Genomic DNA, 13,422 nt, shown 5'->3' on the forward strand with positions numbered 1-13,422 from the left:
ATACTCAATGAAGTAAGCCAGAAAGAGAGAGACAAATATCATATGATATCACTTATATGTGGAATCTAAAATATGACACAAATGCGCCTACCTAAAAAACAGAGAGGCTCCCATGAGAACAGATTTGTGGTTGCTAAGGGAGAGAGAGAGTAAGGGAGAACAGGATTGGGAGTTTGGGATTAGCAGATGCAAACTCAAATATAGAATGGATGAACAACAGAGTCCTACCACACAACACTGGGAACTCTACTCAAAATCTTGTACTAACCTATAATGGAGAAGAATCTGAATACGTATACCAGTCATATATATTCAATCAAATCACTCTGCTGTACACCTAAAACTAACAATATCATAAATCAATTATACTTCACTTTAAAAATTAAAAAAGGAATTCTACCCATGAGGGCTGCCTCTAGGAAAAAGTGACCTGAACAGGTAGACTCTATATACAGAAGACCACAAGAAGTCAAGGACTGAAGAGAAGCCTACAAAGCTCCCCACAGAAGAAAGAGCCATCAGCTGAGCTTCAGGCACACAGCAGGCCCCAATGCAGGGTTCAATACCCCCACCAAGCACCAGCTCTTTTGTACCCATTAACCTACTCTTCCCTAAGGAGGCCTGACAATGAAAGAATCACAAACAGCAGCTAGAAACAGGGAAGAGAAGAATTATGGATGAATGAAGAAACTGATTATGCTCTTCCAACAAACCCGCGTGCACGCACACGCACGCATGCACACACATACAGACACATACACACACACACACACACACACACACTTCAGGTTTCCAGGAAGTCAGGCCCAACTTGGGGAAAGGGAAAAGTCATAAGTCTGAAGTTTTTATTTTAGATTGGACTGGACCTTTTAATACTTGAAGTAAAATAACCAGAAAAAAAATCTGTAGGACTTTCCTGGATTTCAGCCATGAGCAAGGAAAATGAGTTAGAAGTGCAGGTTTACAGAGGTAGGGCAGGAAAGAATAAAGTTTCTGCTTACATGCCACTGAGTCCAACTTGTATGACACATCTGTTATGTGTGTAAGGCTAGAAAGAAGTATTTAAAGATAAAAAGGTTACGCCCTTAGAGAATACAGTGAAGGCATAAAGTCACTTTCTGGAGTCTGTCCATGTCTGCAGACAAAATATAATCTCAGTCCCTAACTTTATAGGCTGTGTTTTGAAATCTTGTATTTATGTGCTAAGTTTCTCTTCCCCTGCAGAGATGGTGTCATTGTTTGTTTAAACAATGAGTTTGGTATGAAATGGTAAATATGTTAAACCACACTTTTGCTAGGGATCACTGACTATAAAGTTGGACAGATGATCACAACACTCTAAAATTCTGGGGGAAAAAATATGTCCTGTTAGAAGGGGAACAGCAGAGACACTCATAATTTAGACCAGTAGTTTCCAATTACTTTGACTGTGAGGACTCCTTTTAATGTCATCTCTGTATTGTTTATTCAGTCTAGAAAGATGCTTAATGAACTCAACTGGACTATTATTTTTAGAGGTTAAAAAGCTTGCCCATTGTTACTCCATCAAACTTAGTTCTGATTCTGTCTCTTCTTTCCTTCATTCATTCCTTCCTCCCTACCTCCTTCCTTTCCTCCTTTCTTCCCAACTTTTCTCCTTCTCTATTTTTGTCCTCCGTCCCTGCTTCCCTCCCTTTCCTTCTTGTTTTTCTCCCCTTCAAAACTTTTATGGGTTTAGAGTGAAGGCAGACTTCTAATTATTCTTTTTTAAAAGACATGGCTATGTGGTGAATATGTAGAAGAAGAGAAGAATATACATAGACACACAGACTAATTCACTCCATAAGAATCCAAGAGCAGCAGTGTTTTGTTTTGTATTATCGTTGCCATGATATGAATGTTGGATGCAGTTGCTAGATGATTTGCCATATCCATTTGGGCTCATCATTCTCTATTATTGATTCTGAAATTCCATGGGAGCCTTTAGTAATCTAAAGAAAATTTTATCTTAATCGTTACTCTCTCAAACATGAACGTTATTTCAAGACCAATGTTTATAATAAAGGTTTTCCATGAGTCCATCAGTATTTGATTCCCACCTCTTTTGAAGATGATTTTTGAGGGAATTTTAATCATATCCCTCTACTGTGGAAACCCCTTCCAGTCTGCTTGGCACTCGCACACCTCTATGCAGCACCTTCTCAAGCATGCTGTTCCCCATTATTTGTATTCTAGGCACACTGGCCTTCTCTCAGGCCTTTAAAGATAGCTAGATCTTTTTTATCTCCGCACATGGTGTTCTGTCTGCCTGAATCGTTCATCCCCTGGCTCTTTGCATGGCTCCTTCTCATACTTTGAAGTGAAGTGAAGTGAAGTGAAGTCGCTCAGTCGTGTCTGACTCTTTGCGACCCCATGGACTGTAGCCTACCAGGGTCCTCTGTCCGTGGGATTTTCCAGGCAATAGTCCTGGAGTGGATTTCCATTTCCTTCTCCAGGGGATTGTCTATTAAACGTTACCTCCCCAAAGAGGCTTTCCTTGACCATCTCATTTACTTATGCACCCCCTGATCTATTAATTTCCACCACAGTACCCTGTTTGAATCTTTCATAATAGCATAATTGGTTGGTATATATACTGCCTTTTTCACTTGTTTATGAAGTGTCTCTGACACTAGGCTGTAAGCTCCTTAAAGGTATGAACTGCCCCTGCACTGTTTGCCCTGACACTCTACAGAAATCTATGGAGACTCAAGAAATATGTATGAAGTGGTGGGGGTGGGGAGGAGACAAAGGAAATGAATGAGAAAGGAAGGGAGGGAGGGAATTATTTGGGCATTTCTGAATCATTGGCTGTTGCTATTTCAAACATAAAAAGGTATAAAATAACATAACAAGTACTTCTGCTCTGCCAGTTGGCTTATTTGACAAATATAGTTGAAGTCCCATGTGCATCCCTTCCCTGGGCCCCATCTCTCCCCCAGGGGTAATCATTCTCTTAAACAATTTTTCATTACCATGCATATCTTTATATTTCTAATCACATATGAATAAAATACCAAGAAAGATATATTTTGTATGATTTTAACTCTATATGAATAACATTATTCTGTATATCATGTGTTGCAACTTGTTTTCAAAAATCAAAAAGGTACCTTGCAAACTACTTTTCTTAAAAGAAAATTGAAAATTTTATTTAAAGGGTATACACAATGTTCCTACTACAAAATCAGTCTAGTCAATAACATAATGTAATGTTTATCCTTTTAGAAAGAAACAGCAGTGAAGTTAACATGAAGAAAAAATTAATACTTTAAAATGTGGTAGAGAACATTCTTATTGCTAAATTTGTGTAACTAATAACATGCTCAGAAGACACAAAGGAAAGAAGGTAAACTCAAGATTAAATTGCTCAGCCTTCAGAATGGGAGAAAATAATAGCAAATGAAGCAACTGACAAAGAATTAATCTCAAAAATATACAAGCAACTCCTGCAGCTCAATTCCAGAAAAATAAACGACCCAATCAAAAAATGGGCCAAAGAACTAAACAGACATTTCTCCAAAGAAGACATACAGATGGCTAACAAACACATGAAAAGATGCTCAACATCACTCATTATCAGAGAAATGCAAATCAAAACCACAATGAGGTACCATTTCATGCCAGTCAGAATGGCTGCAATCCAAAAGTCTACAAGCAATAAATGCTGGAGAGGGTGTGGAGAAAAGGGAACCCTCTTACGCTGTTGGTGGGAATGCAAACTAGTACAGCCACTATGGAGAACAGTGTGGAGATTCCTTAAAAAACTGGACATAGAACTGCCATACGACCCAGCAATCCCACTGCTGGGCATACACACTGAGGAAACCAGAATTGAAAGAGACACATGCCCCCAATGTTCATCGCAGCGCTGTTTATAATAGCCAGGACATGGAAGCAACCTAGATGTCCATCAGCAGACGAATGGATAAGAAAGCTGTGGTACATATACACAATGGAGTATTACTCAGCCATTAAAAAGAATACATTTGAATCAGTTCTAATGAGGTGGATGAAACTGGAGCCGATTATACAGAGTGAAGTAAGCCAGAAAGAAAAACACCAATACAGTATACTAATGCATATATATGGAATTGATGATAACAATAACCCTGTATGCGAGACAGCAAAAGAGACACAGAGATGTATACAACAGTCTTTTGGACTCTGTGGGAGAGGGTGAGGGTGGGATGATTTGAGAGAAGGGCACTGAAACGTGTATAATATCGTATGTGAAACGAATCACCAGTCCAGGTTCGATACATGGGTGCTCAGGGCTGGTGCACTGGGATGATCCAGAAGGATGGTATGGGGAAGGAGGTGGGAGGGGGGTTCAGGATGCGGAACACGTGTACACCCATGGCGGATTCATGTTGATGTATGGCAAAACCAATACAATATTGTAAAGTAATTAGCCTCCAATTAAAATAAATAAATTTATATTAAAAAATACACTTCAAAAAAAAGAAACAGAAAAATCTCAAACAATTTAAACTCACATCTAAAAGAAATCAGAAAAAGAACAAATGAATCCCAACGTTCATAGAAGTAAGATCAGAGGATAAATGAAATAAAGACCAAAAAGACAATAAAAAAAGATCAGTGAAACTAAAAGCTGCTTCTTTGAAAAGATAAACAAAATTTGCAAAATGTTAGCTGACTCACTAAGAAGAATAGAAGGTTCTATTGAATAAAATCAGAATATTGCAGTAATCTTGTAATAACTTTATATGATGTCTGATGGTTACTAGACTTATTTGGGGTGATCAACTGCATAATGTAAAAATACAAAATCACTATGTTGCATGCTTGAAAGTAATATAAACTGTATGTCAACTATATTTCAATTTAAAAATTGAAATTTTATAAATTTAAAAGAAAAATATATTTTTACAATACTAAAAAATAATATATTGCTAAGGAAAATATCATTATACTTATAAACGTATAGAGAGGTGGAGAACGGTCACCTTGGAAAAAAATACTTCTGAAAATATACAGATATGTCCTTTCAGTGATTCTCTACCCAGTTGTACACAGGCAACACTACAGATTTCTCAAAAGGGGATTTCTAGTGAATTATAGCTTTTTAAACACTGCCCCCTAATGTCCACAAGCAGCTTCTTCTGAAATGTTCAGAGGACCGTGCTAATAAAAATAATCAGGTCCTTCCTCCCCTGTGATCAGTCCAGCATTTTTGTCCTGCAGACCAGATTTCACAGACGGAGGCAGTCTCAACCACACAACTGTCAGAATGCATTACAGTAAATCTCCCGACCATTCTAAGATTACTCTCATCAGTAAGAAGGCCAACATGTGAGTGAGAACAGATTATTTGTGCTTGGAAAGCACTGACAAGACATCAATACTGCTGGGAAACATCGGGCAAGTTTAGGATCCCAATAATACCATGTGCAACATTAGACTGAACTAATCAGTCTTATTAAAAAATAAAAAACAAACATTTATTACCAAGAATATCAAACTTCTAAAAAAAGAGAGAGAAATGGCCCTTGCTTTATATATACACAAACTCATGACTCACAAAGGAAGGTTGCTTCCAAAAGAATCTGTTGAAATTTCGACTCCCTGATGAGCAGATTTGTTCATGACTTCCATCACTGCAAATATGATCAACACATAAAAGGGAATAACAAAAATATATAATCTCAAGTAGAGCTGCTCAGTGTCTTGTAGTCACAAAGTCCATGTCATCACTTAACAGTGATGTATGTCTGAACAGAAAAAGCATAGGAGCACTTAATGCTAAATCAAGGAGCCTGAGTTTTAAACCCATTTTCCATTAAATAGCTGTTTGACCTTAGGTCCCTTAGGTGTTCTGGATCTGTTTCCTTATCAGGAAATAAAAGAGAATGAGCTATGTGAATGCTTTTCTAATGACTGTCAGGAGGTGGGGAGAGGATTATAGAATCAGGAGAGCTGCTTTTTCAGACCACACCTGCCTCTCCACACCACCCCTTCACGGCCCATCCCTATTAGCAAAAAGCATGATACTCCCATTCTCCCCTTAGCTGAGAACCACTAGACTATCAGGCTTCCCTGGTGGCTCAACAATAAAGAACCCGTCTGCAGTGCAGGAACCGCAAGAGACATGGTTCAATTCCTGGCTTGGGAAGACCCCTGAAGGCGGAAATGGCAACCCACTCCAGTATTCTTGCCTGGAAAATCCCATGGACAGAGGAACTTGGTGGGCTATAGCACATGGGGTCTCAAAGAGTCAGACATGACTGAAGTGACTTAGCATGCACTGGATTATATCATCTATCTCCAAGGCCCTTTGCCACACTAAAATATTAATACAGGATCCGAGAACTGGAAGAAAATTGAGAAATTCCCCAGTCACAAAACCAAGCCCAGAAGAACTTTTGATTCTAACCATAGTTAGATACAGCTGTGAAACTTTGGGGAGGTGTGAGGCTTTCCAAAGGGATTAGCATTTTATTTAGTTGGGTGATGTGATGAAATATTTTATTATTCTCAATCTTCACCCTTCCCAGATTCCAGGCCCTTTTCAACGTGACTTTGTAGTTCCTGTCACTGGAATAGAACACTGAACCACCTGTTGGTATTAGGTTTGGCCAGATGACTTGCCTTGATCAAAGGAATATTAGCAGGAGTGACGTGAACAGAGAGAGGCCTTAAATGTGCTTGTGAGATTTTGTTCTCTTGTGCTCTTTCCCCGTAAGGAGAACTTGCACTTGGTAGCCACTGGTGTAAGGAGTCTAAGACATGTGCAGAGCAGACCTGCAACTTGGAACCCAACCTAACAAGTCTAGATGAACTGAAATCCAGCCAACCCACATTCACAGAAGGAGAAATAAACACTTACTGTCATGTGAGATTTTGCATTTGGTAGTTATGCAGAATTTTTACAGCAGTAGGGTAATTCGGATAATAGTTCACCTATTTAATATTTTAGACCTCAACCTGTCCATTGTATTGTGAGAGTCTAAGGAAAAATCTCACCCTCTCTGTCACTCATATAAGCATTGATATACAAAAAACAAAAGTGTGATTACACATCTATATAATAGTACATCTGAAAAAGAGTCAGAGGTAGTGGCAAAGATCTGCTATGAACAGAACCTATCCCTAGTGCTGAGTCAGAAGAGAAGTTAATGGCACTGGGCTCTTCATCCTATCTAAAATAACAGTCAGCCAAATGTTGCAATTATGTTTATTTTATATAAAAATACCACCACATAAGATAATTTACCATGAAAAGCACACTTCATACTGAAGTAATATGTCCTAGTCAAAGTATTACAATATCTCAATTAACCTGAATGAAGAGAAATAGGGGTATTTCGGTTATTATCATTTTACAAGTAATAAATATTTTTAAAATAACATTTTTGCAGCTTTTACAGTGAAACAGATTTTCAGATAGGTATTAATTTTAAGATAAATTTACTGAAATATAAGAGTAAAGTGTTTGCTTGGTTCCTTTTTAAAATATGTTTTTAATATACTAGTTTCCTTTGATAGCTCAGTTGGTAAAAAATCCTCCTGCAATGCAGGAGACCCCTGTTTGATTCCTGGGTTGGGAATATCCGCTGGAGAAGGGATAGGCTACCCACTTCAGTATTTTAGGGTTTCTCTTGTGGCTTAGCTGGTAAAGCATCTGCCTGCAATGCAGGAGACCTGGGTTCAAGCCCTGGGTTGGGAAGATCCCCTGGAGAAGGGAAAGGCTACACACTCCAGTATTCTGGCCTGGAAAATTCCATGGACTATATAGTCCGCAGTGTCATAGAGTCGGCCACAACAGAGAGATTTTCACTTTCACTTTTCTGTCTTAGGGAAAAATCTAAGGCATAGTGACCTAACAACAACCGAATATTGACTTCATGGTGTAGACTCTGTATGTCTGTGCTCAGTCGCTCAGTCTTGCCTGACTCTTTGCAACACTACTGTCTGTAGCCCACCAGGCTCCTCTGTCCATAGGATTTTCCAGGCAAGAATACTGGAGCAGGTTGCCATTTCCTCCTCCGGGGTTAGACTCTTTAGGTACTTTAAATTAATGATCATTATATAGTGCTATGGACAAATTACATAAGAAATAACAGACGAGGCCAACAATGCCCTAAGCCCAGGCTATCCTCTGAAAGCATCTTTGGAAAACGGAAACATAACATTTACCACTTACCCTTATCTCTGAAAAGTGGTACTCTAAAAAAAAATTACAACTATTAAAAACTTTTCAGTCAAGTTCCGATATTCATTCATTGATTTAAGAAAATCCCTACCACGTGCTCTGCACTGTGTGTGGAACTGAGAAGGAGAACAAGAGCCGACAGGGACTTCCCTGATGGTCCAATGGCTAAGACTCTGCACTCCCAGTGTAGGGGGCCCAGGCTGGATCTCTGGTCATGGAACTAGATCCCACATATCTCAGCTATGATCCTGCACGCTGCAACAGAGATGGAAGATCCAAGCCACAACTAAGACCTGGTGTAGTCAAATAGATAAATAATTTGTTTAATAAAAGAAAAGAGCAAAAGCCCATAGGATAGGGGATGAGACAGACAAGTAAAGTGGCAAATACAAAATATGATTGACAACAGTCAACCCAACCTTCAGGGATCAAGAAAAAATGTCTGCACAGAAGCCATGACAACCAAGGTGAGCTCTAAAGGGCAAAGAGAGAGCCACTGGGTGTGGCAGGGGATCAGGGTTTCAAGCAATGGGAACATCGTGTGTAAAGGCTTTGCCATGAGGGCGAGCATGGTGAATTTAGAAGACGCAAGTAGTTCAGGTTCATATATTCTTTATGCTTTATGCTTTTCTACCTAAACCAGCTATGAAAATAAATGCTTTCCTCTCTTCACCTCTGGAGGTTCTCCTCCTACCTCACTGAAAATTCTTTCACAGCCCCCTTCACTGTTTCATCATTATCTCCTAGACATCTACTACTTGGGATGCATCAGGCTCAAACACTCACACTCTCCTTTTTCTGTCTACACTCACTCTATAAATGATCAAATACAGGTTTCAAATACCATGTATTTGTTCATAACTATAAAATTTTACATCCCCTGACAATTAGATCCAAGCAATTACTCTACACCTCCTCTTAGATATCCATAGTGATCTCAAGCTAGACTCTTGACATTCCAAATCCAAACTCTTGACATTCTCCCCACCAAAACATCTTTCCACAGTCTCACTCAACTCTGCAAACAGCAAGTTTTCTGATTGCTCAGGCCAAAACCTTAGAGTCATCCTTAACTCCAGTCTTTCTCTGATACATCCCATCCATCTGAGAACCTTATCTACTTTTCTCAAAAACCTTCAGAATTCTATCACTTTTCAACTAGCCTGCTATCACCCTAATTCCTAATTCAAGTCCCCATCATCTTTAGTCTGAACTATTTCAAGTTTCATAACTGTCCTTCCACTTCTACCCTGCACTCAACAGTCTACTCTCAACATAGTAGCTAGAGTGATCCTTTTAAAAATACATCAGATTGTACCATTCCTCTGCTGAAAACTCTCTATTATCTTACAAACTGACTCAAAGTAAAAGCCCAGTTCTTTAAGAGCAGTCCACAGGTCTTTACTAGCCACCATCTCTCTGATTTTCTTCCTATTACATTTCCCTTCATTTACTCTGTTTCAGCCCTCCTTGCAGGCCCTCAGATATGCCCAATGCAGTCTCACCTCAGGTCCTTTGCACTTGCTGGTCCCTTTGCCTGAAACCCTCACTGCCAACATTTATATGATTCACTCCTTTATTTCATCCAAGTCTCTGCTTAAATGTTCCCCTTATCAATGAAGCCTTGTCTCACCTCCCAGTACAAAACAGACTATCCTCCCCCCATCTCCCTTATCCTATTTGTCTCTAGACTCAACTACAAAAAAACAAAACACAAAAGAGAATCTGTTTACTTATTTAATATCTCCCTAACCTAGAATGTAAATCTGCTGAAGAGCATGAATATGTGTTACTCACTGCTGTATCTCAGAACCTTAGAATACTGCCTGGCAGATCACAGACCTGCAGTAAATATAATGTTTGGTGGATGAATTAACAAAAGCTGAAAATATTATCCATTATTCTCATAAACGTTATTACTGTAACTTTCTATTTTAAGAATAACTTTTAATACTATATCCCTAATTAATAGTTAAGTGCTTATAAACTATGTAAAGATAACCAATACAATTTTTTTCCCTTTAGCCTAAAGACATAAACACACACACACAGTTCACCACCAAGGGCTGAACAACCTAGAATACTTTATAGCACTTTTTTCCTTTACTTTGAATATATTGAAGTGATATGTTGAGTTCCTATGTTATCTTAGAGCCAATGACTATTTCACCTGTAATTCTACATATGAGTTAATAATAGTACTCTGCTGGTATTTGCCAAATTTCTATAGAAAAATTTCCAGTAAAGAATCTGCCTGCAATGCAGGAGACCAGGGTTCAATCCCTGGGTCTAGCAGATTCGCTGGAGAAGAGCATGGCAACCCACTCCAGTATTCTTGCTTAGAAAACCCCATGGACAGAGGAGCCTGGTGGGTTGTCCATGGGGTTGCAAAGAGTCAGACACAACTGAGCAACTAACAGTTTCACTTTCACAGGGAGACAAATTCACACAAGAAATACAAACAGCCAATCAATATATGAAAAATGTTCATTTACATTAATGTTCTTTAATGATTAATTTTCAACAACCTAAAATGGCTTGGCAGGGAAGGAGAGCAGAACCACTTTGAGAAAACCAGTGCTAGTGAGAGAGGTTTCTTATGTACAGAAAGAGACACAGAAACCTGGAAAACCTACTCACTGACAAGGGTGTGGGGCTGAAATACCTGTGATGGAACAGTAGACAATGTGAGGTGCAATCTCATCTATATCTTCATAGCCCAGCCCCATCGCAGACAGTTTGCCAGGGACATAGTTCTCTACAAACACATCACAAACAGCTGCAAGCTGAAGGAAGAAATGAAGACAAGTCAGACTGAAGGGACTCCCTAACTTTCAACAAATCCCCACATGAATTCTGATTTCAGTAAACACAATTATCCTCACTTTCTAAAAGCTCAGAAAAATCACAGGAAAAGTAGAATTACAAGGTGTAATTAGATGGACGTGAAGGCTCTAATCAACTACTTGAGGTATGACTGTCAATTAAACAATGGCTATTAAAATGTTCAGTTAATACCATAGTGTTAAGTGGATTCTGCTTACATTAATTGTAAGAATATCTAGGCTGTGTGGTCTGTCCAAGTATATTCTCAGAAATTTAAAAAATTAGACTGTAAGGACATAAAATACATGAAAAATACCTTTAACTCCTTTAAAACTAAACACATCTTTACAACCCTATCCTTATCATGTAATACTCCTCCATGTAAGTACAACATGTACATATTGGCACCTAATACTTGTAAACTCTTGTCAATTGCTTTCACACTTTCCAGATGCTTCCTTTCCAAAGAATTTTAAATGTATTTAATGAATGACTAAAAAAAAAAAAAATGCTAAACTATAACTCAGTAAATCAGTAACTGTCAGAAACAAGACCCCAATTTTGATTCCCAGATTACTACTATATGAAATAGAGGAGAACAAACCATTGAAACCTTAATCTTAAACTTTTTTTCAAAATCTCAATTGTGACAACATATCTTCTGAAACTATCACAAAAATTGTACGAGGTCATACAGAAAAATTCATGACATAATTCTTCACCATATCCAAGTGCCTAATAACTATTCAACAATTGTTTAATTGCCATGTTAACATAGATATATTCTCACACATACAAATTAATGAAATAGAATAAGTCTGGGCCAGGGGTAGACAAACTTTTTTCCATAAAATGTCAAACAACAAATAGTTTAGCCTTTCCAGGCCACATACATTCCCTGTCACATATTTATTTTTCTTTAATGATCTTTAACAAGGTAAAATTCATGCTTCGTCCATGGGCTATGCAAAAATAAATCGGACTTGGTCCACAGTCTGCCAAACTCTGCTCTAGATGGAAAATAATTGAATTTACATAAACTTTAGATGGAAACGTAAATAAACAGAGTGCCTATTTGTTATGCTGTCAACAAATTTGGAGTGGATACACGGAACTATTTGACCTAACAAAACTTAGGGAGAGGGGATCTTAGGAGGCATCTCAGGGAAATAAGCTGTCATCCCCCAGAGCTCCTGAAACAGAGGTACTGGAGATCCAGGTGACCACCTGTCAGAAAAGGAATGATAAATACATTAAGATACAGGACAGAGAAGAAGAGATTTCAGGTATGCACTGCAAATCTCAAGCCATACAGACATCCTTTCCAAATTTCAGGTGCCAGTTAACTTTTGAGATGCTTCTCACATGGGCAGTATGTTCCAGGAAGAGCCCAAGTTGAGATGTGTTTATTTACTGTTAATGATTCTAACAACTCTACCAAGTATTGCTTGGGAAATGTGGAGGGAGAATAGGTGTTAGTATAAATAAAACACAAGGCTACAGTTACACTTCAATTTGTTCCACATACTGTTCTGAGTTTCTGTCTATTACTTACAAAGCACTCCTGTGGGCGCTAAAGAAAACAAATGGCATCAAATACACCTAGGTTTCTATACCAGTCATCTCCTGGCTGCATAACTTGAATGGCACATAGTAACAGTATAGTACAGTACCTTATGCAAATGACATTTGATAAATTAATTTTAATTTTAAAAACTCTGTGTGTTCCTCAAAAAGTTAAACATTGAATTACCAGATGACCCAAAGATGCCATTCCTAGGTCAATACCACAAATATTTGAAAGCAGGGACTTGAACAGGTACTTATATCCAAATGTTCATAGCAGCATTATTCACAATAGCCAAAAGGTGGAAACAACCTAAGTAGTCATCAATAGACAAATGTTCCCATCCGTAAAGTCGAATATTTTTCAGTCATACAGAGGAACAAAGTTATAATACATGTTACAACATGGATGAAACTTGAAAACATAATGCTAAGTAAAATTAACCAGACACAAAAGTACACGTATTGTATGATTTCACTTATATGAAATATCTAAAATAGGCAGGTTCATAAAGACAGAAAGTAAATTAGAGGTTACTAGAAGCTGAGGGAGAGGGAAGTGAAGAATCATTGCTTAATGGATACAGAGTTTGTTTGGGGTAACGAAACATATGGGAAATACATAGCAGTGATGGCTATACTACATTATGAATGTAATTAGTGCTACTGAATTCTGTGGTACAAACGGTTAAACCACATTTTTATGTTATATATGTTATACCACAGTAAAAATTATTTTTGCAGGCTATTTATACTTTTAGATTTAAAGTTTTGTAGGGTATTTGTATTTTTAGATTTCTATAGGATCATAAATTATATTTCAAATCACATAAAAT

At 38.0% G+C, this 13,422-nt stretch overlaps 1 protein-coding gene across 1 annotated transcript in view; it reads right to left on the reverse strand.

Annotated features, from left to right (window-relative positions):
• SUGCT (succinyl-CoA:glutarate-CoA transferase) overlaps window positions 1-13,422 on the reverse strand; it is a 776,171-nt gene that overhangs the window by 738,604 nt on the left and 24,145 nt on the right. The window contains exon 6 of the mRNA XM_040259493.1: window positions 10,860-10,980. Within this exon, the coding sequence (XP_040115427.1) occupies window positions 10,860-10,980 (121 nt within the window). The remainder of the gene's footprint in view (window positions 1-10,859; window positions 10,981-13,422) is intronic.

This window comes from Oryx dammah, unplaced genomic scaffold, assembly GCF_014754425.2.
Source record: "Oryx dammah isolate SB20612 unplaced genomic scaffold, SCBI_Odam_1.1 HiC_scaffold_18, whole genome shotgun sequence".
NCBI classification, from domain to species: domain Eukaryota; kingdom Metazoa; phylum Chordata; class Mammalia; order Artiodactyla; family Bovidae; genus Oryx; species Oryx dammah.